Raw genomic sequence first — 26,397 nt, 5'->3', positions numbered from 1 at the left:
CCAACCGGGTCATAACTTTGATGAACTTAAACTCTACATCTTACAGTCAAATTTTCGTTCTGAACGAGAAAGAAAATACAGAGAATCATGCCTTATCCATAAGTTCAGGACATTGCAGCCAATAGGCATAAACGTTTCAAAGGGAGCTTTAGAATCTATTCGCTATGCTAAATTTCAAGCTATAGACAACAACACTTAGTTTGGTTTCATAGGCTTTCTTTTTTTCCCCCCCCCCCCAAGCTGGTGTGTTAGACTTCATTGACACACCGGGTCACTGGCCTTGTGCACAGCGCTCCTTTATTCTCAATTCGACACGCTGACACACCCACCCGCCTTACTCCCTCTCCCCTTTAGAAGAACCCCACCTATATAAACTGTGGCGAGGAAAGCATATGTCGCCTTGAAGAAGACAAGTCCACTTGTCGAAACGTTGGCTCCTGCTTTCACCTTGTTCTCGTTTTGCTCATCGTCTATAGTCATGGATTTATAAGAGCTTATTTCAGCATGTAGCCTTCTGATCTTCCTTTTTAACCATTTCACTTTAGTTCATTAGTACAATAGTTAAATAGATAAAATACAGAAGTATATATACACAATTGGAGGTACCAAAGTGAGAACTGTCAGGGGGACCTCTTAACAGGAAATAAATGGGGGTCAGTGCAGTTGTGGCCAACAGTAGCAGCTAGCATTGTACAAAGTGTGTGCTAATAAGCAATAATGGGGGTGGGGGGAATTATGCTTACAAAGCAAAACTGGGTGACCGCATGTGGAATAAGCAATCTAGAGAAGTATCATGTACAGCAACAAATAATAAATGAAAAATGATGCAATATATATATATACTCATTAATACTTATTATACTCATTAAACAATACTACGAGTTCAGTAATGTGTTAATGAAATATTCCATAGCTTTGTGCTTCAAGGATTGAAGTGTGGATGCCTTGATATCAGATGGGATTGAATTCCATAATGATATGCCTGAAAACATGGCAGTTAGTTTCTCGTAGTTAGTTTGAATTTTAGAAAGGAGTAGAATATGATGTGCCAAAAACCTTGTGTTATTCATATTAATGAAGCTAGTGCGAGTAAAGCCTCGAATACTTAACTCTACGTTTATGAGACAAAACATAATTAGTAACAGCTTATTATTGAATTACACATGCAATAATGCAGAGGTGGAATGTTTAGGGAACAAAAACTCAGAGAAGATCGAGTATGTATGAACCACGTAATAACAGGCAGTAGGAAAGATGGCTGTGTATATGCGCATAACACAGACAAGAGAATGTTTGATTGAAAAAAGGAGCATGTTTTGATAAAGGCATGAACACCAAAGGAAATTTTTTGATTGAGAGGTTGGGCACAGAGAGGGCACTTAGGTGTTCATCTAAAATAGTGCCTAGAAATTTTGTTGGTTCAGATCTTATAATTACATGATTGTTCAGTGAAACCACTAATGAATGTGAGAATGATGTTTGTGGAGAATGAAATTCCATAAATGTTGTCTTCGACGGATTAATGTGTAACACTTTTTTCATACACCATGAACAAACATTGTCAAGATGAGTGTTTAGCAGTGATAATGTTGGTCGAAATTTTTAAATGTTTCAAGTAATGTTTTGCAGCACTCGAGCGCTTTAATGAGAGAAGTCTTGTTGTTAGAAAACTATTTGATTCATGTTCATATTCGATTCAGTTTTAAAAGTTACCATTCGCACTCCCCTAGAGGCATCTTTATTACCATGATAAGCACAAGAACATTGACAAATAAAACTACAGGGGCAGGAAACGCAAATTTAAGGATGTGTCTTTTTAGCTAGGCAACATAAAAGTAAATATCTGCTGCAGTGATTCTCTACTGTTCTTTACATCAAGAAATAGCGCAGCACAAAAGTCTTTAGTATTTATTTTTTGTTTTATATAGTTTTTTTCTTTTTCCTTTTGTGTGATATCTAATTGTGTGGCCTTTTTAAGTATAACTGTTACTAATTATTACCCAGTTCTCTTGTTTGTTGTATTGTAAGTAGGAATTGTGACATACTGTATGCATATACAGGGTGTTTCAGCTAACTTTAGCCAGAGTTTAAAAATATGCTGATTCACTCTAAGACGACGCAACCAAATGTTTGTTGCTTACTTAAGTATGTAGTGTGTCACGCTATTTTTTGTATTTTGCTTAATTAGATAGTTAGTCAATATTAATTAACCAACTTCTGAAGCAATGAAGTTAGGAAAAAAATTCAAGTTAGAAAGTTGCAGAGTGGTTTGCAATATGTCTGCCTAAACAGTTTCTAACTTGCTATCTATTAGGCATGAGTGTTTTTCCATTTACTGCAGATGCCCGCGAAATACAAAAAAATACCACTTGTTATGTCCACTTGCGTGCCGCGATTTCAGCGCTTTATGTGTGGCTTCACGACTATGTGTAGTGCATAGCCACACCTAAAAGCTCATTTTTGTACAACCTGCACTTGGGCACTTGAGTTACTTGGATTTTTGAAGCAGCAGATTATATGAGCAAAAATATATGTCCTGGCTCGGTGCAGGAAGGTACTGCCTGACATCCAGAACAGCGCTGTGGAGTTGACAACAACAAAAATGACGCAATTCGAGCCAGTGGAATGCCCCGATCATGTTCGCATTTACTACATGCGACAGGTGAGCAGTTGTGCATGGCCTCTACTCAATGCATGCTGAGTACCGAGTAAGATCAAGTATCTCATGAACATGCTGTTAAATACCTGCACCAGGAATTTCTAAGCTTTTCTTTCTTCCCCTCCCCTCCCCTTCACCACCACGTACACACACACAGAGAGTGCCACTAAACTTATACTGCAAGGAGCCAGACAAGAATTGCGAGTATTCTTAATATTGTGCTTAGGAACTGCAATCTTCAAGATGAGCGCATGATAAGAAATTTACGGTTCCCTAAAATATGTCTGCACACCAACAGCCAGATCGTTAGATAAGGTTCGTTACAGTAATGTTAAAAATGTTAGTGTGAGATTTGTTGCTTTCTGCATTCCTACTGAGTGTGCTTAGCGTTCACACAGCAGCTTATACCAGCAGGGCTGTCAGCTTCGAGCACTCTCTTCCTTCCTGTCTCTGTCATCTTCACGTCCCTTCTCCTCCTACCCCTGTGGTTTATCGATGTTCAGGTGTCCGTCGCAAGCTGGACAGTTACAGTATGGTCAGCAGCCCTTCCTTTTCTCTGTCAACCAGTCTCACTCTTTCTCTCTCTCTCTCATCTGGTTTCCTTCCAGCATAGAGTTAATGCATGGCTCATTCATGACTGGAGCGTTCAGGCAATGTAGTGTACAGCACCTCGGGGCAACATAAAGCAAAATTGAAGAGTCATTCTAAACATACAGGGCTGCCCACTTCACTGAATGCATTTTGTTGGTTGCCCTTTATTGTTGCTAATCATCCATTGCTTGCTTAAAAAAATCTGCAGACTACAATGATTCCTCTAGCTCTGAACTCATTTACTGCTGCAGAATTTACTCTTCTGCATTCCTGTCCAAACTCCCAAACTGTATGCAATGACAATGGCAGTGACACAACGACAGCACGATAACACGAGAGCCTTGTTCGCAGGAGCATGGCTCCTGTATGGAAGCCATAATTTATTATTCTTTGTTTCTTATGCTAGATTCTTTTCCTTCTTTTTTTTTCTTTTGCAATCCGCCTTTTGCACAGCCCTACCGGATTAGTTGCAATACGTTTTGGAAGGGACGCGCGGCATGATATCGAGAGAAACTACCCTGTAAAAAACAAAAACAAAAGAAGCGCATGGACGCTCACTGCAGCGAACACTTGCACCGTGTACCGCGTTGAAACTAAACTGGTAGCTTGACATCAGTGTGGTGCCGAACACGTGCATAGTGCAAGATTGCAACTCCACTTTAAAACAGAAAAGGGCCAGGGCTTCGTCTGGACTGCACCATGAACCACGTAGTTGCTGCCTTGCATTGACGGCTGTCAAATTTATCGATAAACCCCTGCGTTACACTTGGGCGACACTTCAAAAACACGTTGCTGGCGCAGTCTTCTTGCAGCGTCGGCTCATTGTTGCTGGTGGTGGCAGCGCGTGCCTGACTTCATGTACTCATTTAAGGCGTGGTAACACTGGGTCGATACGAGACCGACAAGACGCTGACGATTGAGCACTGTGTCATTAAGACCATTTGATCATAATAGGCCAACAACGACGCAACCGACGGGTGCGAGTTGTCATATAGCGCGACAGGTTTTCTTGTCGAAGGCACCTACAAAATCAGCGTGCCGACCATGATACGCAATCAACCCTACACGCTCAGCCGTCGAACCGGCAACACGATAGCTGCAGCTCGTTCACTTGTAAATATAATTATTCGCAGTCAGAATGCATCAACATGCCTTCGAAGTTGAAATGCACGAGCTTCAGTCCTCTCAGGCCATGCACGTGAAGTTTGAGTCAATGTTCACCCGGTTTAGCGAAGGTTGGGTTACGCCTTACCCCATCGTGTTTGTGCACCCGCTACCGATAGACCTGAACTTAAACAAATAACTAATCAGGATGGAGGAAACCGCTCTTATAGTTCAGTTATGACCCTATAGCGATTTGATAACTACTCTTCACTTCGCATGGCATGTACACAATAAGCGGCAAGCGGCGACACGGCACTGTGCCAACATCTTGTACTTTGGTCATCGTTTACGAACGCTGCTGGTCGCATTCCCGTAGATGGTGGGTCTGTGTGTGTTGTTATGCTGACACATTTCTTAATTCCAGAGGAGCACTGTTTACCTCTGCATGAAACAGGAAAGAGGAGAATAGTCATTCGGTACAGCAGCATAAACTCGCTCATTACCAATGGTGTCAGCAATGGCATCCGCATTTTCGCGAGAGAACTACACGGCCTATAAGTGGGGGCATATGCCGAGCACAGTTTTCTCTAATAATACTTTATGGCACGTGCAACCTGTAAGTATGATGAAGTTAAACAAACGCAAGAATGAGCAGTAACAGCCTGTAATATATATGTGTCTGGACCACAGTTGCAGTTTAAGTCACTCGGCTGCTCATATTGAATCGTCTCAGGGAGAAACAACGCGGCTCATATGCGCAGACATGAATGTTCTGCTACTTCTTGAGATTATTTCACATAAGCGATGCGCTGTTCCTACAATATATGAAGAGCTAACAGCGATCTGAAGCTGTAGATGTAGATGTAAACAAATGCACCGCTTTGGCAAATCCCATGTGGAACGCTGCGCTCGAAGGCTTCTTGAATATGCGAAATGTTTACTGAATGTGTAAAATGAATACAAAAAGCGACGTGCAATCGCAGACATCAGGACAGCGAACTCTAAGGCAGCTGCATCGGCAGACGGAACCCGGCGTGCCTTTCTCAGCTGCGCTGTTACTACAACAGCGCACTCAGGCCTATTCACCCACTACAATCGACATGTTGCCTCGGAGAAACCATTAATAATTATTCGCGATCCACGAAACGCACATCCCACACACACTCAACATGGGCGCGGGTACACAAATCAACCGGCGAAATTCCCGGCACCCTTCCAAAACGTTTCCAGCGGCGTGCGTCAGAGGGCAGCACAGGAACATGAAAGAGGCGGATTGCTTTGAATATGAATGATCCTAAGCAAACAAGCTGTTGTCGAATTCCAGACATCTTCAACCAGCTCACATTGTTTACAGGTGACCAGTTTCCCTGTGCTGCTCACGGAGAGTGGCTCACAAGGCCGAGCTGTTGACATTGTTGGTTTTGTGCTTCGTGTCAGCCACCAGAAAGAAGGCACTGTGTTGACACTTGCAGACGCCAGGTTCAACTTCGTGCAGCTGGTTGTCGGGAGGAAAGCGTGGGTGAGAGCTCTTATACTGCTGGACTAACTAGGCCAGATATTGAATGATCATATTCGTAAGAAGCTTGATATTTAAAAAATAGCGATTAACTTATCTACAGCTTAACCTAAAAGAACCTTGAATAAACCAAATGCATAATTTCGCGAGTTTTTCTTTTTTTTTTTTCATTTTCTGGTTGTGTATCCAACAAAGACTGTGTTCTTTACTGCAATCATCCACAGTACTATTGTGCCACAGTTCCAGCTTAACAAAGCATTGAAGCTTTTTATGACAGGCAGCGCATGCAAACAATATAGCTGAGAGATACATTGTCACTTGTATGTCTTTCTCCATACATATGTTCCCAGCAAGCACAGGTAGAAGCTATCGCACAAAATGCACTTTTGCACAATCTATTTCCCTTGTATGGAAATGCACAGAGTATGTAGTCCTCCCTCATACCATGCTTGAATTCCTTGGTGAAATAAATGTTAGAAAAGCTAGAAAATACATTTGTGACAATCCTCTAGCCTAGACACAAAAAATAATTTATCAAAATTTTGTTGCTGTAAAAAATTTGTATGTGTTTTAATAACTTATTCCATATTGTCAAGTGGGTATCAGTGGTGCAGGCAAGTAGTCAAGAAAAGAGATGGCAACTGTGTAGTTGGTGACAATGTCCCTTCAAAAGGAAGCGCAACAAGGCTGTGATAGTAGATCATTGACACCATGGCTTACAGTCACTGGAATTTACTATATTTGTTGGGCATGGCTTTCTTTTTATTTCATTAAATTGGTATCAGTGCTCTTGCTTACTACAGACAATTTTATAGTTACTATAATGTACTGTACATAAGTAAATTAAATGGGAATGGGAAAGTGTAATGCAGCACATCTCTTACAAGCAATAACTTGACACCAGTTTACTGCTGCTGTGTGTCTGGTTACCCAAAATTGCGTGGGCCCCAAATTAACTGTTCAAGCTTAACTGATGCAGACCTGCCACAGTAGCGTAGTGGCTACAGTGTTGTGCTGCTGAGCACAAAGTTGCGGGTTCTATCCCGGGCACTACAGCCGCATTTCGATGGGAGTAGGATGTGTAAAGGCTCGTTTATCGTGCATTCAGCACACATTAAGAACCCTAGATGGTCAAAATTAATTCAAAATCCTGCGCTACGGCATACCTCATAATCGGATAGTGGCTTTGGCATGTAAAATTGCAGAATCTCATTTTTAGAAAAATAATCATGCAGACAAAACACTGCAGTGCCAGAAGAAGTTGCAAAATAGCATGTTCCAGTTAGCCCTAACTTGCTGAAATTCCATTTACCCACAGTACCACTTTTGTTGGTCAATTATTGTTGTTATGTGTTCTGTCTCTCTTTTTAGCACTCAGTAAAGCTTGTGCAGTGCTTTTGTGCTTGGAGATGTGCAAGCAAGACTGGCTCCCGCATCTCATGTGGCAATTATCTGAATGTGCAGGCTGCAGAAGAGAGTGTTGAGAAAGGAGAGTTTCTCTCAGCAACAGATGTCACTCTCAGGATGGGTAATGCAGACAGAATCGCCACTGTGGAGACGACAGAGTTCTCGGTGTTGACAAGTTCACCTACAAGCAACACCCTCCAGCGTGCCCTTTCAGCTCTCAAGAGCTCTATAGAGGTGCCCAGCATGTATTTCTGTGCCTTTTGACATTAATACCAAGTTACTGATCCAGTTAATAAAAGCCTTAGCTCTAGTAACTTTACCTATTTGCTCATGTTGTTTCATGGTTCATCTCTCAAGATATGCATAAAAGTATGCAGACTGTATTTCTCTCCTTACTGGCAATAACATGCACATACTGATTTGGTTAAAGCTTAGAAATTAGACTTTGACTCTAGTTGCTTTATTTATAGAGAGTTAGGTGGGGCAAGTTGTTATACAATGCTAAAAACAAAAACAGCACAAGAAACGGCACAAGGATGAAAAGACTCATTTCTTGTGCTGTTTTTGTTCTTTGCTTTATTTATATTTTAGTATTTACTCATGAAATACATGGGTTTCACGAACTGCTAAAAAATATGAACCAAGAGGAAAGAAAAAAGGGGGGGAAGCACATTGGCTGATTCAACACCGCAAATAATGTAAACCTCAAAATAGCAAAAAGAGCAAGGTGACTGACTCAATTTGGGATATAGAAGTTGCAAGGAAAGACTAAGGATGATTGTGTTGAGTGACAAAGGGGCTTGTTTCTGAGAAATTGATTCTGAGAAATTCAAGCCTCGTGCAATGCAAGCATGCACTGTATCCACCAAACATGTTCTCCTTGCAGGATCCATCAAACTTTGCCACCACTGCTTTGGCCAGGCTGCAGGCTCCATTGCGCATCAGCAGTCCGAGCATTGCACAGAGACCACAGTATGCTCCTCAGCAAACTACAAAGCTAGCATCACCTGCAACACCAAACACTGCACCTGTTAGGATGCCTGGTGCTATTTCAAGAACTCCCACTGAGCCAAGGCCATCAGATGGCACTGATGGGCTTTTACTGCCAAAGAGGAAAATTGAAGTGGAGCCAGGTTCACCTGCCGAGGCATTATCAAAGCATGTTCGTTCGAAAATAGCACTCCTGGAGCGTTACACAGCATTGGCACCAATATCGCTCTTGGTTACTCCACCATCTGCCAAGGCAAGAGTGCATTTTCGCAGTGTCAGAGGCAGCCCCAAGAATGATCTACAGCAAGACAGCCCCCCAATGGACTTTGACTAAGAGCAAGCTTCGTTAAAGTGCATTTGTGGTGTTCCTTGTGGTTCGCGCACTGTGGTAACAGTTGTATACATGCGTTTGCTTGTGGAACATCTCCAAAATAGTTAATGTATTAGTTTTGCCACCACTGTGGTTATCTTATGTTATTGTCTAAGTCAAGAATAGTTTATAATTTCTCACAGAGCTTGGTACGCATGCTACAGCAGTGACCGCCAAGCTTGAGAGACACTTCAAGATTTAATAGTGTTGTGTGTGTGTTTATGTTGACTATGTACAGATTGTTGCAGTTTTTAGACAAAAACATGCTCTTGCACTTGGAGCTATGAAAATTATTTCTTGAAGCAAGAATCGAATATTTGTTTCTAGCAAACCACCAACAACTCGATTGCTTGCAAACAGCACATTCCAGCTAGTTTTAACGACTGTGGTGCTCTGTCACCAAGTTAATGCACCTAGACCTACATAGATAAGTATATATATATATAGTCATAACAGCTCGCCTATCAGGCTGTCTTACAGGTTGCTTTCCTGAAAAAGAAAGATTTCTTTCTCCTCCACAGGAACTATGTTGCCGATTTTGTGTGATAATTATAATTGCAATATTATGGACAATTCTATATTAGGGCCATTCTCATGAGCTGGCTGCAAAGTGCAAAACTGAAAAGTACACTATTTTAGTTGCACACCTCGTGCTGAATTCCTCAAGTTGTTTTGCAGCATTTGACTCAAGGGTATACTCATTTGGCCGACTAGGTGCAAGACCTGATATTTTATTAATTTATTAAAATTGCAGCTGCTGTAATATAACGACATTGTTGCCACATATCAACCATACAAACGTATTCTCATCTGTAGAGCAGGGGAAAAAAAGGTTCCAATCATGCATATCAAACCTCAGCACTTCAGCAGCTAGTAGGTTCAGCATTTTTGCCACTCCAGTGGCCCACGAGTTCACTTAACCAATAACAAGTCCGAAAGCGAGTGCAGTAAAAACACCATGTGCCGCATTTGAGAACACTTTACTGCATTTGAAAGTCTAGCCTGCGCCTCCTCTTACTAGAGGCGCTGGTCTGGCGCACACATCTGCGTCCACTTGAGTACTTGGAACTGCTCTGCTGAGTGAAGGGCTTCATTTCCTTCCAAAAGGATCCGACCAAACTTTCATACCTGCGAAATAACGTACCGGTGCAGTGCGATTTTTCGTAAACGAAGTGCAAAAAAAAAAAAAAACTGACTATATTTTTACCTCCAGGTTGTATAGACTCCTGATCAATGTCCTTCCTCGTCTGCTTTTGGATTTGTTCTGAAAAATAATGTGCAATAAAACCGAACCATTTGACGACTGTACAGCCGCATTTTCCTTACTGTAATCCTGGACATTAAGGTACGGGTGAATGACGATTGGGTACAACGCCACACACACTGCAGCCGCGAAACCTCCGATGATCACCCCCGCGTGAAGACCCCTCGGTGGTGCCTTCATTGCAGTTCCGTTCATACAGATCCAGTGACCACACACACCACAGTTAAATCTCGGATGTCTTGCGGTAACTGCCGCTTAGAGCTTACTAAAATATGCAGCTGCTCTAAACCTGTGTCGGCTGTGGAGCAGCAGTGGTAGCGTAATTTATCGCTTCATTCAAAAATTAAGCATTTACTAGGTGGATCCTCACTTGGCTGCTTTCCTACCTGGACATTTGTTTTGACCGTTCGAGGAGCCTGGAAAAGGACGAATTTGATTTTTCTATTTTGTTTTTACGCGTCAGAGCAAAGCGCCCCTGGAGGATATCGTGTCAACTAAAGTGCGTGAACTGCGAGCAGGCAAGTTTCTGCGAATGAATCGCTGATTAATTACGGGCGAAAAACGCGTGTGTTTTGAGGTCTAAAATTCGACCCTGATCCTTGTGGTTGTGTGGCCGTGGTCAGGATGGTTCCGTGCTGAGGAAAACGCGCGCCGTCGCAGCGAGCAGCCAAGCCGAGCAGCGCGCCCGAAGAGGAGGTGAGCGCATTGCGATGCGTCCGTGGAGTGTGGCATATTGTTTGTGTCGAATTTACTGTTTCCTCAGAGCCGGGAAACGTTTTTTGATTTTTCTCTCGTCATGTAAATAGCCTTTAGTATATTTTGTTTCGTAGTAGTTTCCTACGGAGGCGAGTCACCGTCCTGAGATCGGCTGTGTGGGCATCCCAAGTTATCGTTCGATGTGCGCAGCGCAGCACGCCCATTGAATTTATCGTGTGGTGGTTATCGGTGTGGCCGGTATTGCCTCTCTTCTTTTCCTCTGCTCACGTTGCGAGGTGACAGTTGAGTATTGTATGGTCATCTGTGGTATTTAGTTGCTCCTAACGAGCAATAGGCCTAGGTTATTAAAAGACGAAGGGGTGAGCGGATACGGGGGCTCTCCTTCTTGGTGCGTGATAAACAAATGCACGTTTGAGAGCTACAGTGGCCTGCGTCTGTAAACCGGTTAACTTCGGCGTGACGCTAGGAAGCTTGCGTAAGCGTAAGCTGTTGGCGATGCTGTAAGTTGTAGGAGGTTAATGGAAAAAAGGGCTGCTGAGAGAAGCCCCCCCCCCCCTTTTTTTTTTTTTGTCAACTGTAGCGCGGCATGAGCCCATGGGCACAGGGACTGGATAGGTGTATTAGGAGAGTATGTTCCTGCCCGGACCTTTAACTGCGCCGATCGGCAATGCAAACAATACACCATCTGACATTGACGTTCGATCATCGAGCTTGTGGCATTGAAGATCTGTTTCCTGTGCAGTTGCGTCATCGATGTGACCATTCTGTTCCGAATGCGCGTGACTCGTCTGCCACTGTTTTGCTTTCAGGCATTATGGGCCAAACGCTTTCCGAGCCGGTAACGGCAAAAGAGACGTCGAGTTGTATGAACGACCAAGTGAAAGTGGGCGCATCGTGTATGCAAGGATGGCGTATAAGTATCCTTTAACGTCTGTGTTTCAAAAGCTGCATTTGTGTGTTGCCAAATTTTCGTTTTTCTTTATTTTTTTCTCTGATGTAAAATTGTTTTTCACAGTGCATTGTTACTGTCGTTTCGCGAAAGTCGCTGCAGGTCATAACTTACTATCAACATTTGCATCTTAGGCACCACACTAAGTAAAAGTAGTTAGGGACAAAATAGTCGGAAACGAATCGGAACATGAGCATGCGTCAACTAATTCATCATTACACTATTTCTTATATGGATCCTCAAGTCATGTTTCGAAATGTTTGCACAATGTTGGACCACTTCACGGGTATTGTGCTGATCGAGTTTATTGGTCACAATTCATGAAGAAACTTGAATGTTCTAATTAATTCGATTTTTATGGGGAATGTGTACAAAAAAACATCCCACTGCAGTAAGCCACTACGCTTGCAGGTTACAAATATGCAGTCTTAAACTGTTAGATCTGGGTGTGAGGGAGTGGCTGCGTTTTGTTATACTGCAATCATTCTTTTTGTCGTGTTGTAAATGTTGCATTATGAGGAATTTAGCATCAAAGTAGCGTTACTGGAACTCTGCGAAACTATTTTTCTTGGGTCATTGTGGGATGAATGCCCAGTCCCTGGCATTATTTATTGATGTTTGTTATTTCTTCGAGAGATTCCTTGACAGATCACTAACCAGACATGGAAGATGCCCACACTCATCTTCTGAGCCTCTCTGAGGATAAAGATGCTGCATTTTTTGCTGTCTACGATGGTCACGGGGGTGCCAAAGTGGCTCAGTATGCTGGAAGCCACGTCCACCGCAAGATTGTCTCTCAGCCGTCTTATCGTAAGCAGAGCGTTCGCGTATGTTTAGGGGAGCCTCGAGGTTGCATTAGGAAGAGCCCTTCTTGCATGTGTACAAGAATAAATGCATAAGTACATACGCACCTGTGAATTAAGGTAAGGTGTAACAGAAATGAGGTGGAGTGGTCTGCCTATGCATGATCATGTAGGTTGCGTTGTCATGCACAGGCAGACAGATCCTCCAAGTTAGTTACCACTACAAAAGTACCTCTGCTCCACATACTTTTGCCCAAGGGCATGTACCTTTTGTTAGATTTGTGCAGACTATATAACGTGCAATGCCAGGTCATTAACTGCTGCCACATCCCCACACACCAAATTTCAGTGGAGCTCTCATCATCAGAACTTGAATGTTTTGGAGTGTGGTGAGCAATTCGAACCAATGAACATGACCAATACCTTGGTCATATATTCATAATGATCCATAGACATTTGATGAAAGCTGTAAGTGAAGCATTCAGGGCACATATTATGCCAGTTACGTCCTCGGGTGTCTTCGGCTGCTTGATTTATCTTGCACCTTTAGTGACATCTCTGCAGGCAAAATGCAGATCACTTTTAGTTCAGACACAAACATGTACAGCTCTTAAAGAGGCTAATAATCTCACGAGAGCGTCGACTGACATGACGGTCAGTGCTGGGTTGCGGAGCACAGCTATGAAAATAGTGATGGCAGGCACTTGCACACAAAGCATACTCTTGTCTAAGCATTGTGTCAGGCTATTTCATTAAGCTCCACATAGCCCCTGGTGCTTATCCGCTTCCAATGCAAACAGAAATGTGCACATTCTCCTGTGTGCATAATGGCTACAATAGGTGGGTGCAAATGATAAATGTGCTGGTTAACAGCAGGGGCTATGCCAAATTTATTAGAATAGCCTAGGAGACAATGCCTGCACATCGGGACACATTGCTTGCGCTTGTGTGCTTACCCTTACAGCTTTCACGCATTCACTCTGTGACATGGTGCTGACCAACATACCGATTGACGCTACCGTGAGATTAATAAAATAGTGGCGCGCTGTACAGTTCATTTTGCTTCCATTAGTCTTCTTCAGTTGGAACTGCACCTCTTGCATGCACATGAGTATTCTTCGACTTGTAGTTAGAAGGACTGCTGACGTCACATTTGTCCTTGTTTTCTTTTTACATTAGGTGAAAGTGAAAACGTTCTAAACCTTATCAAGGCTACTGGCAAGTGCAGTGTGCTCAAAGTGGCAGTCGGCATTCAAAGCATATCAACATATTATCCTGAGACCAGCACCAGTTTCAGCATGTCAACCCTGAAAACATCATAATATACATAGGGATTTCACATAGATTTACCCATGGTGCATAAGAAAGGCTTTGTGTAAAAATAAGTGAAGTGCCAGTGCATTAACCACAGGTTTATGAATGGCTCATCTTGAACCTGGCACTAGTGTCAGAATTGCTGCATAGTAGATATGCCCTAAGCAATAGCTTGCTTAATTTATGCAGTTGCAATTTATTTCTCAATGTAATTGATTCAACTGTTAATTAGTAATCTTTTTTAGTTAATTAATGGCTACCACACAGTTTCTCGCGTCTACTGGCACAAATAGTGTCACTGAGAATTGGTCTCTTTAGCTGTACTACATTATTTTTGTGAACTGCCTAATCTTCACTGAAATGCCCAGTTTGTAAGAACTAGGTCACCGCTATATAGATTGATTCATCATTGCAATGACAACCTTTGTCACTTATTGCTGTGCATGTCCTTATTTTGTCTGAATGCAACCACGTGCCATCTTGTGCTGCTGTTTAACATGTTTCTTTTCTTGGAATGTGTTCTGTGATGCAGAAAGAGGAGATGTAGTTGATGCCATAAAAAAAGGTTTTCTGGAGGTTGACTCGGACATGCTTAAAGGTGAGATTGGCCTATTTGTTGATGTTGTGGTGTAGTGGTGCACAGTGGTGCTTTTCAAGGGGCTCTACAGAGAAATGCTGAAATAATTTATACTGGTTGATTAACTTTTCAAAGCTGCATTTGAATTCGTTTGATGCAAAAATATTGATTACTAAAAAGTCAGTGAAGCATACCTGCCAAGTCTACCAAATTTTTCGTGAAGTTGACAAACTTCAGGTTGGTTTACTATTTTGCTAATGTTGCATCAAGTTTTACGAAAAACAACTTTTGCTCACGTAAAGGCTTCCCTCACTGGTCCCCTAACTTTTCATTGGAAATATGATAATGAAAGAAAGCCAGACGGGTGCTATTTTATAGCACTTGTGTACACACAAGTTCCTGAAGCATGCGAAATTGGCAACAGTAAAGCCCCTTGAGAAGTCACTGTGATCAAAAACCAATGTGCTTGTCCGTGCTTTTTTCCGGCTGCTTGTGCACTACATCTAAAAGTACATCATTTATCAAGTGCGTATGTATCCCACAAAACGCATATGCTCAGGACAAGCTTTTACCAAAAAATTAGTGCTATTTCGCTCCCACATCCCCTCGATGTCGTGTTCACAGGATCTTTGCAAATGGTAAAATTCACGGGCTGGTAGGTATGATGTAGGCCTAATTTTTCCATTCATAATTTCACACCCAAACTACTGTGATACCAATCACGCAAGTGCAATATCCCACTGTATTTTTCCATATCTCCTTGTGTTTAAATTGTTTTTGTGCACAAAAAGTTCTTTTCTAAGGTTAGGAAAGCGCTGCTAGTTCATGTGTGGTAACGTCTTGGCTGGGCTGTTTTGCAGATGAGGCTATGAAGGATGAGCTTGCAGGCACCACAGCTGTTGTGGTGCTCCTGAAAGGTGGCCGCATTTATTGCGGCAATGTGGGCGACTCGAGGGCCATTGCTTCTGTTGGCGGGCACGTCCAGCAGCTCTCCTTTGACCACAAACCAAGCAACGAATTGGAGACACGCCGCATCATCGCAGCTGGCGGATGGGTTGAATTCAATCGAGTCAACGGTCTGTAGTTTCAGACATTCTTTTTTTTTCCTGTATTTTATTTTTATTGTCATAGAAATTATGCGGGTTCTCTGTATGCATTCCCGCCGTTGCCATGTCATGCTGTCCCACCATCGACGGTGCATCCGTGGCTTGTGCACGAATGGTTAGAGAGCGATGCGGAGGGCATTTGGCTGCAAAAACGACAGAGCGAAGCGGACGCATTCCATCAACACTCCTCTCAGTCAGCTAAATGGTGGAGCAAAGATAGCGTTCCACCTTCCACTGCTCGTTCTGCCTTCCTCATCATGACAGAGTTGTGAGACACCTGGTAATAACTGCAAATGTGTGGTTCCTTCTGCCCAGCAGCAGTTACCTCGTGTGCTGTGTCATGCCAACATGTCGCACATTAATTTTTGTTTAGAACACTATCCAAGAAGTTCGAGTGCGACACTAAGCGTGGCTGTCATTGTCAACACGTTGCCATTTTGGTGAAACTGCCAAATTCTTTACAGCTCTCTTTATTTCTGCACATTTGCAAGCGTGCAATTTTCAAAAATCATTGTAATGCTGTTGTTGCATTCAGTATTTTAATATCATCTGCATTCAGTTGTGGAACTGGTTTGTGGAAAATTGCATGTTTATCAGACGCACTGACAAGGGCACAGATCATCGGCTAAAAAAGCACCATTGTAATGTCACAAAGACCATTTCCAGCCATTTAGGCATTCGCTGTCATGACTGTGTTTGTATTTCACTTTTTGAGAGTACAGCTACGTTATACATAGATCTTTTTAAGAGATGACAATTGTACACACTGAGAAAATGCTAAAAAATAAGAAGCACTAATGAGACTAATGATGCCTTAAACATGTCAGAAGACCTTAAGGCACTTCTGGTTAGGCCTGTGCTTTTGAATTGACTATTATGCACCAACTGTGTAAGTCAAAAGTTACAACATAAATGGCCACGTGATTTGATACATTAGTATGTTATCCTGCAGCAGATTCTTGTCTTTGATGTGATCATTTGTAAAAGGCCAAGTTTTTTGAAGTGGCTTGCTGTTGTCCAGGCACGTTTAACATGAAATACTTGACATCGCTTCCGCACCTCAAGCATCTTTGAAAGTTCAGGCGCGTCGTCTATAGTATCCATTCTGCTCTGTATGTCTTTAATGATGCTGAAGATGCAATGAATCTGCTAAAACTATATTTTCAACAGATAATAAATTGACATCTAAAGGGAGCATCTATGGCATGCTCTATGTAACACTTTTGCAAGGATAAAAGTGGCTGAAAACCATTCATTGCTGTTAGACATTCACCATGCAGCAGCATAATAAGCCTTGTGTATTTATCGTTGACCTACCTGCTGGTACATATGTGTGTTCAATGACATACTGGAGCTGCCTTGATTAGGCTGTAATCATGCTTTGTAAGTGAAGTTGCCTCATTGGCACTCTGTGGCCAGTGCACTTAGCATTTAAGCCAACAGCAGTTTTATTCACTCCAATCAGTGCTACATTATGTTAAAACACTGAAGTGGCGTCTGTGTACTTATGATTGTCTTAATTGCAGCCTCTGTGCAGCTTTCAAAATGTTCAAGCCAAGCATTGCGTTGAGTAATCTGTAGTTGTTTTCTGTCACAGTATGAGTAGTAGCCACATGACCAGGAGTGCTCTGCACTCGCTACAGTGGCTCAGTGGCTGTGGCTTTCTGATGCCTCTGAGCATGGTTACAGCTACGACTCCCACCCAGCACTGGCTGCATTTCGATGGAGGCAAAAGGCAAAAATGCTTGTGTGCCATGCTTTAGGTGTCCATTAAAGGAACTGACAACCACCAAGAATGTGTCATGATGTCTTTGTAGAACTGAAAAGAACAAAACTTATAGCAATAGAATCAAGCATGCTGTTTGCAGTTTAATTGGAATTATAAATTTAAATTGCCTCAAAAAATCATGAAAATGGTATGTCGTGCCACTTTGCAGTGAAAGCTTGGTACTGGAAACGGATGGTGACCACGTAACTGCGAATTACTGTATGTAGGTCAGCTGTTAAGTGTGCCATATATATTGTTTAAAATCACAGTAGTTATATTATGTAGGCATTTGCGCTTTATTCTGTGCATGTTACGATCTAAAAATAAGCTTTTGTTAACAAGCAACGCTGCTTTCCTGGCAACAACTAGAAAGGCAGAACTGTGGTGGGCAGTGGCGTCCTTCATTGCATGGCAGCACACATGACTGCTTTTGTACATGTGCAAGCTTACGAGAGTGTACCCCACCTTCTGTGGTCACCCTGTAAGATACAAAATTCCATCGACTAATTGTGCCATAAATAGGTGCGAGCACTGCACGAATAGCAGTAAACTGGCGTATCCTACCACTTCCCACCAATTGCGACATGAGATAACTGTTGCGCTTACCTCTCACTGTTTCCAGCATGTTTCTGGTGAACAAGTTCATAAACAGAGTCACAATTTCAGATTGAAAAATTCTGATTAAGAAGAATGCAGAAACCTTTCTGGCAGTTGTCTAAGCATGCAAAGGATTGTGCCACTTGCTCATCTCCACAGAGCCCAATGTCATTACAGTGAACTCTCACTTGAGTGAACTTCAAGGGACTGAAGGAAATAGTTCACTTAACTGAAAGTTCACTAAACTGAATATTCACTAGACCAACATAAGACATGGCATACAAAGTCAAAAGTTCGAAGTGCAATTCATGGAGCAAAAGACATGGCATCCATAGAGTTAGAAATGTGTGAAATGGAATTTGTACATATCAACAAGTACAACTCTCAACTTTCCAATGTACCCTACAACCTGAGCTAGAGTTACAGGGCTTGAAACTGGCTCGGCCGTTGCCTCTTGTTCGTCTCCTCTTCGAAAGAAAGAGACGACGACCATGCCACGACTAGCCGGTCAGAAAAAAACACACTATGTGGTTTGTGGTGTGACAGATCGCCGCTTTGCTCTGGCGGCGTTGTAAGCGCCAGCGATGTTACTTTGTTCATGGCCTCCGAGATTACATGCTTGCTCGTTTTGTGCGGGCGATCTCGGAGGCCATGCCTCGTTGCAGTTTGTTTTCCGCGCCACCGCTTTGCCCCAGGGGCGCTGTAGCGCCAGCGACGTTACATTGCCGCTGGGGCAGCAATTTGATGAGGGCGGGCATCGGTTCCGATCATAAAAATAGGCCTTGGTCCTCTGAGCGAGTTCGTTAAACTGAAATATTGACTGTTCCGAAATTCGTTTAAGTGAAACATTTTTGCATAGAATCTATAAAAAAACTGCCAGGGATTTTTGAAAAGTTCGTTATTCTTAAATATTCAATAAACCGACGTTCATACAACTGAGAGTTTACTGTATCAATGTTACCCACCGTGGTTGCTCAGTGGCTATGGTGTTGGGCTGCTGAGCACGAGGTCGCGGGATCGAATCTTGGCCACGGCAGCCACATTTCAATGGGGGCAAAATGCGAAAACACCTGTGTACGTAGATTTAGGTGCACGTTAAAGAACCCCAGGTGGTCGAAATTTCCCGAGTCCCCCACTACGGGGTGCCTCATAATCAGAAAGTGGTTTTGGCACATAAAACCCCACAATTATTAATGTTATGAAACTTGATCCGACCAGTATAAACCCTATCGGTCCTTATCAACCTTATAGGACTAGATCTGACCCTTGTCAACCGTTATTGGTTGTTATCAATCTTACCAGACTCGATCCGAGCCTTATCAACCCTCACAGGTCAGTTCAAACTTATCACACTCATCAGTGCCTTATCAATTATCTGTCCTTATCAAACATGAACCGACCCTTATCAATGCTTATCAGTCCTTATCAACCTTATCAGAATTGCTTCAACCATTGTAAGGCCTTATTGCTCTTTAGCATCTTATCAACCACATCAAACCATTATCAACCGTGATAATCACATATAACCCCTCATCACTCCTTATCAACTCATTGACTGCTTATCTGTCTGTGTTGCACAGTGTGAAGCACATGAGGCCTCGGAGATCGGTGGCATTTCGGCCGATGAATGAACGCCTCAACAAAAGGCGCATCCCGTGACCGCTGAAACACATCGGAGATGTTTCGTGTTTGGCATTAAAGTTTTGCAAAATCTGAGTTTTCCTGATTTCTATGATGCTCCAAGTCGGCTCTACATGTGGTCCTAGAGATGGTTTTTATTCCACCATTACCAAATCTTTCAACAAAACCTTCATGGAAACTGTTCTCCTTTGACATTTGTTTTGCATTGCCAGTACAATACATCCATATGGCTCAGATATATTCACATTCTGCAAGCATGGGTGTTTAGCTCAGTGGACAAGACACTCGGCATCTGAGCGTGGGGTCGTAGGCTCAAAGCTCACCACCGTCAACGTTTTAGAACGCAGCTCTTAGGCGACCGTTCCTGTGTTTAGCATCGGCGTCCCTTGGTGGGCAATGAAAGACAGTGTTAACGAATAGAACACAAGGAGGAAAGTGGAGGAGGAAGGCATGGCAAAAGCGTGGGAAGTGTGGTGCCGCGCAAGGCATGCTCTGCTGCAACGGCCGCTACAAGATGGCGCCAGAGTAGTGTGCAGTCATCTGTTCCCCAATAGCATGGGGCGAGCACGTCCACCAGTACCGTATATGGAAACAAAGCGCTGCATGAGTGGAGGTCTGTCTGTGGCAGCTGCTGTGAATTGCGCCCATGTGTCACCCACGGGCTATCTCTTGCAATCTCTCGATTAGCGAGGCAGTCGCGCCACACTTCACTTGGTTTGCAATGTGCCGCACGAAACATTGTCCACGCCAGCCAATATATTGTGAAATGAAAACATGTATAGAGCTGTGCTCAAAGCTCACATTAGAGAGTATGGTAATAATCAGTGAATGTTTTTCTTTCTGAATTTTTTTTTATTTAGATTAATTTCCTATAGCGATTCGTCTTGTGTGACGGACAGATGGACGGACGGGTTTCCCTGTTGGGTTGCACTAAAAAGAATGCTGGTGCCATAAAAGTTGGTTGTCAATGTCTTTAAAGAATTTGAGGTAGCCAAAATTAACCTGGAGATGTCCACTACAGCGTCTCTCATGACCCACTGTGCAGCTTCATTACATTGGACCACACACTGTAAATGTTTTAGTAAAGTGCTCTGGATTAATATTGATCAGCCAGGTTCTTTAAGGTTCACCTAAACCCAAGTAAATGTGTTTATCCCCATTGCAACATCAAGCAGAAGCATTATGAGCAGTTGCTGCTCAGATTTCACCTTGTATTATTGGTGCTGTTGTACTGTGCCTACTTTCTTGAGGGTTTAACTGTGAATATGGAATTTAAAATTGGGCTTGCATTTTAAATACATTTGTAGTTCATTGTAACCATACTTGACAGAATTATGTGCACATTTCCTGTTTCCAACCATGGATTTCCTTTTTTTTTTTTCTCACTTGCTAGGCAACTTGGCGCTGTCAAGAGCCCTTGGGGATTTTGTCTTCAAAAAGAATGAAAAAAAGTCACCAGAAGAGCAAATAGTCACTGGTGAGAGTTGTCATCTCTTAGTGTGATGTGTTTCCTGATTATTGCTTAGGAAGCGCTTTGCTGTGACTTGTGAAATGACATTCTCATGCAGTGTTCTTATTGCCATATTAAAGCAGGTGCACAATTGTTTATTTTCAGCTTACCCAGATGTAGTTGTGAAGGATCTCACCCCTGACCACGAGTTTGTGCTGTTGGCTTGTGATGGGATCTGGGATGTACTTTCCAATGAAGAGGTGGTCGAATTCGTTCGTGCACGGATAGCGGCAAAAATGGAACCAGAGCAGGTGGGGCATTTGTATATTATGGACGTGGCTAGCACAAGGGTCTCTTGCAGCTCAACTTTTGCTTTTATCTAGCATAAAACGAAAGGGTCAACCAAATGTCAATGCTAAGGAAGACAAAGTCAACATACAGGTAGTTGAAGTGATTCTATGTTAAATCTTCATAATATCTCTCTATTCTGTCTCTTTCTGCTTCATTCTCTCTCTTTTCTTTTGTTAATTATTAATTCATTTCAATTTGCTTTTTCCAAGAGGCCAGGTAGGCTGATCCTGGAGATAGTGCAATCCATGGTGCAATGTGGCTAATTTTCAACCATATCTGTACTGATTACGTCCATACTGTTCATTTTACCTACTCTACAACTAACTATAACTTCTTTTGGGCACCAGCGAAGATGCTTTTCAGACACCATTGCCTGTTGCGAGCCCTGCTTATTCTAAGAGAACTCACTCCATTTCCCAAAAGTACACCATACAGCGGCTTTGCCTCAGCATGTCTGTATCTATTGCAGTGAACCCTTACAGGGGTATAGTGCAATGGGGTTAATTCTTTACTATAATGGCTTTAATTATGCCCGTGCCATTAATATTGCCTACTTTACAACTAATCCTTGCTTCTTCTCTCATTAAGACCTCCATTTTGATACCGTTTCTGACTCACTGCAACACTCTTGAGAGGCGCAAGGGCCTCTCTCTCTCTCTCTCTCTCTCTCTCTCTCTCTCTCTCTCTCTCTCTCTCTCTCTCTCGAAGTGGTTGCAAGGTACCCACATCCCAGATATGTCAAACCTGTATGAAGTCAGCTAAGATAACGTTGTCTTTTTTACGCAATTTTGTAATGTCTGATTAGTGCCAGGCATGCTACAGCCGCGTTTGCCACTCTGTGTAAAACAAAACAAAAGATAGATCGGAATATAAAAAAATATTGGCAAGATATGACTCTTAGCTGCAGTTCAGCTGTGGCCTGACTGAGAAAATGAGCTACTTACAAGTCTTTGGACTTCTATGTATGCAGATCATAATTTTAAGCCTTGCATATTGTCAGGTGTGGCCGAAAACTACGGTGATATTATGTGCTCCTAAGTTACACAGCTGCTGCATTAGTCTTGTGACAGATTTTATATGCCTGCTATGACCACTCCACTCAGTGATGATTCTGAATGAAGTCAATGGAGAGCATATGACTGAATAAGCAATGGCAAATAGGTCTGGGAACAATTCATTGCACAGCTCAAAAATCACTCTCTCCAGTTTTTGTGCTAATGGATAGTGCTAATGTGAATGCACTTTTATGTGTTGTATATGAATGTGCAGCTCATCAAATTTTTATGTAGATCAAGTTATGTTTCATCACTGATGGCTCTGTGTCTGACACTTGTAATCACATTGTGAGAAAACATTTGACAGCAGTGTTTCATATTATTTGTTTCTTTGTTAGAATTCACGGTGAGTGTTTGCATATGCTGTACTGCAAAGAAAACTTTTAAAAATATTAGTGCATTCCATTTCCTTAACACCGTAATGCCCAAACACAGTTCCACATCAAGAAAAAATTAGAACAAGTTATTCACATGTATTTTTGGCCATAAAGAGTACATTTGTAGAAAAATGAATGTGTTTTTTTTTTCAGCTGTAACTTAATTGCTGTACTAGTTAATTAGTAATTGGTTTGTCCACTACCCACAGCAGCAGCTTCACTCCAGCATATCACACTCAGTGTAGCACATATGGTGCACCGGTCATTGTAGGATTAAGGAGTAGAAGTTCTAATAACACCATTTCCATGGTGTCTCAAATCAGTGACTGGGCTTATATGTTGATTTCTCAATGCCACGTGCCAGATTTGTGAAGAGCTCATGACTCGCTGCCTGGCGCCCGACTGCCAGATGGGGGGCCTCGGTTGTGACAACATGACCGTCGTGCTCGTCTGTCTGCTGAATGGAGCACCTTATGAGGAGCTAGCGCGTCGTTGCGCTCGGCCTCCACTGCCTTGTCCTCCCTCACCGCCTGCAAGCCCTCGGGAAGGTTACCACTTTGACCACGAGGTGGCCACATCAGTGGCCAGTGAGCTGCAGATGGACGCTCACAGGCAGGGAGACACTGCTGAGGAAAACAAACAGCCACAAGAGCAGACGCCTGAGGAGCAGACGACGCCCACATCCCCAACGCCACCTACTGCTCCGCCGTCATCTCTTAGGGAGAGTGGCGGCGAGATGGCGGTGGCGTGATGTGTAGTGGCGCCCGCAGTGGAACACTTAGGAAAGCTGTCCTCGCACTTCTTTCTTTCCTCTCTTCTTTTTTTTTCCTTTAATTCTTGGGCTTGTGGCAAAGAAGGGCAAGATTTGTGCTGTGCATACAAATCAAGACTGAATGGGATAGTGGAACAGTGCATGGCTCTGGTTGTGTACGGAGGTGGGGGGAGGGCTCTCTGGGCACATTATGACTGGTGACCGCTGGTGGCTTGCTGTCACGTAGCTGCACAATGGGAATGCTGCTGCATGATCACTTTAACTACAGCAGCTTCCCTGGGAAAGGTTAGTAGATTCAGTACAGCACCATTGCACAGCGTTGGCCCCTCTTTGTCAGAGCCAGTAACCTTTTTTTTCCCCCGTCTTTCTTTTGTGCAGAGTAAGGGCTTGAGGACATTACTGCAGGCTTAGCAATCTGTGCAATGCAAGTTTGTCACATTCATGTTGCATTCATGCTTTTTTTTTTTTAATGTCATCACTGGCAAGCTGTAGCAGCCAAAAACGAAATTTACGATCGACCCCTCTGTACATTCACTCATTACGGTGTTATAAATTAACACCACTGGGTGAGCTATTGTTTCTCTGTGCTTAGAAGTGCATGCAGCTGTCCGCATATGGGATAGTTATGCGTTCGATGTGTGGGCATAAAGTCTTAGCAGCAAAAGTTTGTCACAAAGAACAGAGCTGGGAAAAAGAGGCCGGATTACACGCACAATGTTAGGAATTGGCAGTGCATTTTGTTTTGTGCAGCGCTCACTAGCACCCTGTCGACACATTTTATGCACCACCGCAAAAAGTGTTGTCATAAAAGTGCATGGCGTGTCCCCGGTCGCTTTGGAATTCGGTGCCCTTTCTGTGAGAAGCTCAGGAGCACGAGAGAGGCAGAAGTGCGATTAAATTTCAGCCTTGAGCTGCTGCTTGGTGCCAGCAAATTTCCATTGTTGTTTGTTATTGTTGTTCAGTAGCAGGCACTGTGTGTTGAGAGAACCGACTCCGATAGGCTTGGACGTTTCTTATTTTTGCCATCGTGTTTCTCGTGTAATGTAGATAAAAAAAGAAAGTACATCAGCTCTGTCCGAGCGTGCCTGTTGTTCTGTTACTTGGATACAGAGGAAAAGTATACATACTTGTATATAAGCACATGTTTTATATGAGCGAGCAACAGTGTTACTCAAACGCAGTCAAATGTAAATATTCCAAGATTCCCCGAATCGGTTATTCAACATTTTTTACTCTTTTGTTTGTCTTCTACTGTGTGATGAGCAAGTGCTCACATGGCCTTGTTTTTACATTGAAAAGAGAAAAGGAAAAAATGAGAAGGGGGGGGGGGGGGGCAAGAATTATACACTGGTATGTGTTTCGGGCGACTCAGTACCTCTGTTCAAAAACGTTTGTAGTTTATATAACAGCAGCCCCCTCCATTCTTTATATTTTTATTTTGGTTCAAGTCAGGTGTTACTTGCAATGCCTATACAGTCAGTGGGGGGTGTTGTCTTTTCTACAAGGTGCTTACATTTTATTTACTGAAACAAAACCTCTCACTTGCTTTGTGCAGTTTGTCTTTTATGAGTCTTATTGAATAGGCATACTAATAAAAAGCGTGACTGAACGGTTTGCGTCTCCTTGTTCCTTCCAAGCGTAATTTTCGTGTTGTGGCTGGGGAAAATAAATGAAAGCAGGCTCTTTGCATAATTTACAATACATGCATGCTGTTTTTCATTCTTTCTTTATATATATGCGTGCCGGGTTTCTTTTTTTTTTTTTTTTTCTATGCACAATCTTGTCTAGCATCTTGGGTTTTTGCCACCATGCTCTGTCATACTCTGTGGTGCCATGGTGCAGGGCTCTGGATTAAATGCACCGACGAAAAATTCTTAAACTTTTATTTTTTGCATTAACTCAAGGTCCTGGACCTCGAGAGAGAGAAAGCGAGGAGAGGAGAGGTAGAGTGGTCAAACAGACGAGTGTTTGGTTTGCTACCCTACACAGGGGGTAAGGGAAAGGGGAAATAGAGCAGGGTTCGTACAGAACGTGCAACTCAAAATTAAAGGACAATTCAAGTATTTCAAGGATACCAAAGGTCAAAATTTGAGAAGGGGAAATCAAACTTGTACACATACACTAAAAAATAATAATCTCTCCTTGGTTGCAATTTCTTGCAGCTAAGCGGCTGCTGATTTGGACTGATGCATCAAGCTCTTCAGATCACATTTTTAAGCGGATTTTTTCATTGTAATGATGTCATTTACATTCTGGTATGATGGTTATTAGTGTCCAACTTCAGACAAAGATACTCGTGTTACTGCCAGATGGCTGAAGCATACCTTCCACTAGGCATTTCTGGAGCCTAGGGCTCAAAAATTGGAGCCATGATAGCTGCTGTGTGAGCCAACTAGCAACACAACAAAATGGTGGCACGACTTGCTCACTTGATATGGTTTTGTCTAGCTCTGATTTAAACAAACCTGTCGTCGGTGGCTTTGGACGTGCCACATTGCAATCATTTAACGACACACTCGAAAGAAAGCACATGTCTAGGATTGTTTCCAGATATAGTGTTTATGGCATAGCCCCTATGCAGATTTTGTTACTTTGAATGTTCAAAGGTAACCCCCAATCCCAGTTAGCCAGGAATTCAAGAAGCATACTTATTTTTTAGTTTTAAGGGCCTTTGAATCACTTTTTCCAAATTCAAGGGTTTTCAAGAATTTGAAATAGGCAGACGAACCCTGATAGAAAGAGGGAGAGAGTGAGCTCAGAGTGCACACAGTAGGACATACAGCAGGACTACAATCAGTCACTGAGGCCCATGTACATAGAAACCCCAGAAAAAAACACTGGAAGATCTCCCTAAGTGCCCTAAGCAATTCGGGTACTTCATTTGACTATCGTTAATTCGACCCTGACTGGACCAACTAAATTGATTGAATTATCCAGCGGGTCAGTAAACAAGATAAAAAAACACCAAAACACCTCGCCGATTCATTTGGCAGCATTTGCCCAAGTCTAACACGCACCT

At 42.8% G+C, this 26,397-nt stretch overlaps 2 protein-coding genes and 1 long non-coding RNA gene across 4 annotated transcripts in view; 2 read left to right on the top strand and 1 right to left on the bottom strand.

The window, feature by feature from the left end:
* The window catches only part of LOC126536636 (uncharacterized), a 42,271-nt gene extending 32,528 nt beyond the window's left edge, over positions 1–9,743 (top strand). The window contains exons 17-20 of the mRNA XM_055073591.2: positions 2,551–2,662; positions 5,709–5,873; positions 7,335–7,511; positions 8,164–9,743. Of these exons, the coding sequence (XP_054929566.1) occupies positions 2,551–2,662; positions 5,709–5,873; positions 7,335–7,511; positions 8,164–8,601 (892 nt within the window). The 3' untranslated portion in view covers positions 8,602–9,743. The remainder of the gene's footprint in view (positions 1–2,550; positions 2,663–5,708; positions 5,874–7,334; positions 7,512–8,163) is intronic.
* LOC140217317 (uncharacterized) lies at positions 9,735–10,377 on the bottom strand. Its single transcript, XR_011893814.1, has 3 exons — positions 10,288–10,377; positions 9,845–9,901; positions 9,735–9,765 (listed from the first exon to the last, which is right to left on the bottom strand). It is a non-coding gene; the product is annotated as an uncharacterized lncRNA (long non-coding RNA).
* A 26-nt stretch (positions 10,378–10,403) lies between these two features.
* Positions 10,404–24,987, top strand: LOC126536893 (probable protein phosphatase 2C T23F11.1). 2 transcript variants are annotated; one of them, XM_050183936.3, is made up of 8 exons: positions 10,404–10,597; positions 11,428–11,535; positions 12,228–12,377; positions 14,217–14,282; positions 15,122–15,337; positions 20,767–20,850; positions 20,989–21,134; positions 22,971–24,987. In XM_050183936.3, exons 2-8 carry the CDS (start codon positions 11,433–11,435, stop codon positions 23,355–23,357), a joined length of 1,152 nt encoding a protein of 383 aa, XP_050039893.1. In that variant the 5' UTR covers positions 10,404–10,597; positions 11,428–11,432; the 3' UTR covers positions 23,358–24,987. The 2 variants fall into 2 exon arrangements, with proteins under 2 accessions (XP_050039893.1, XP_050039895.1); XM_050183938.3 differs by lacking the exon at positions 10,404–10,597 and adding an exon at positions 10,643–10,893.
* Positions 24,988–26,397: the final 1,410 nt, after the last annotated feature.

The sequence above is a fragment of the Dermacentor andersoni genome, chromosome 4 (assembly GCF_023375885.2).
Source record: "Dermacentor andersoni chromosome 4, qqDerAnde1_hic_scaffold, whole genome shotgun sequence".
Taxonomy (NCBI): Eukaryota; Metazoa; Arthropoda; class Arachnida; order Ixodida; family Ixodidae; genus Dermacentor; species Dermacentor andersoni.
Note: the sequence above shows the minus strand (reverse complement) of the source record. Positions and strands in the feature narration are given on the sequence as shown.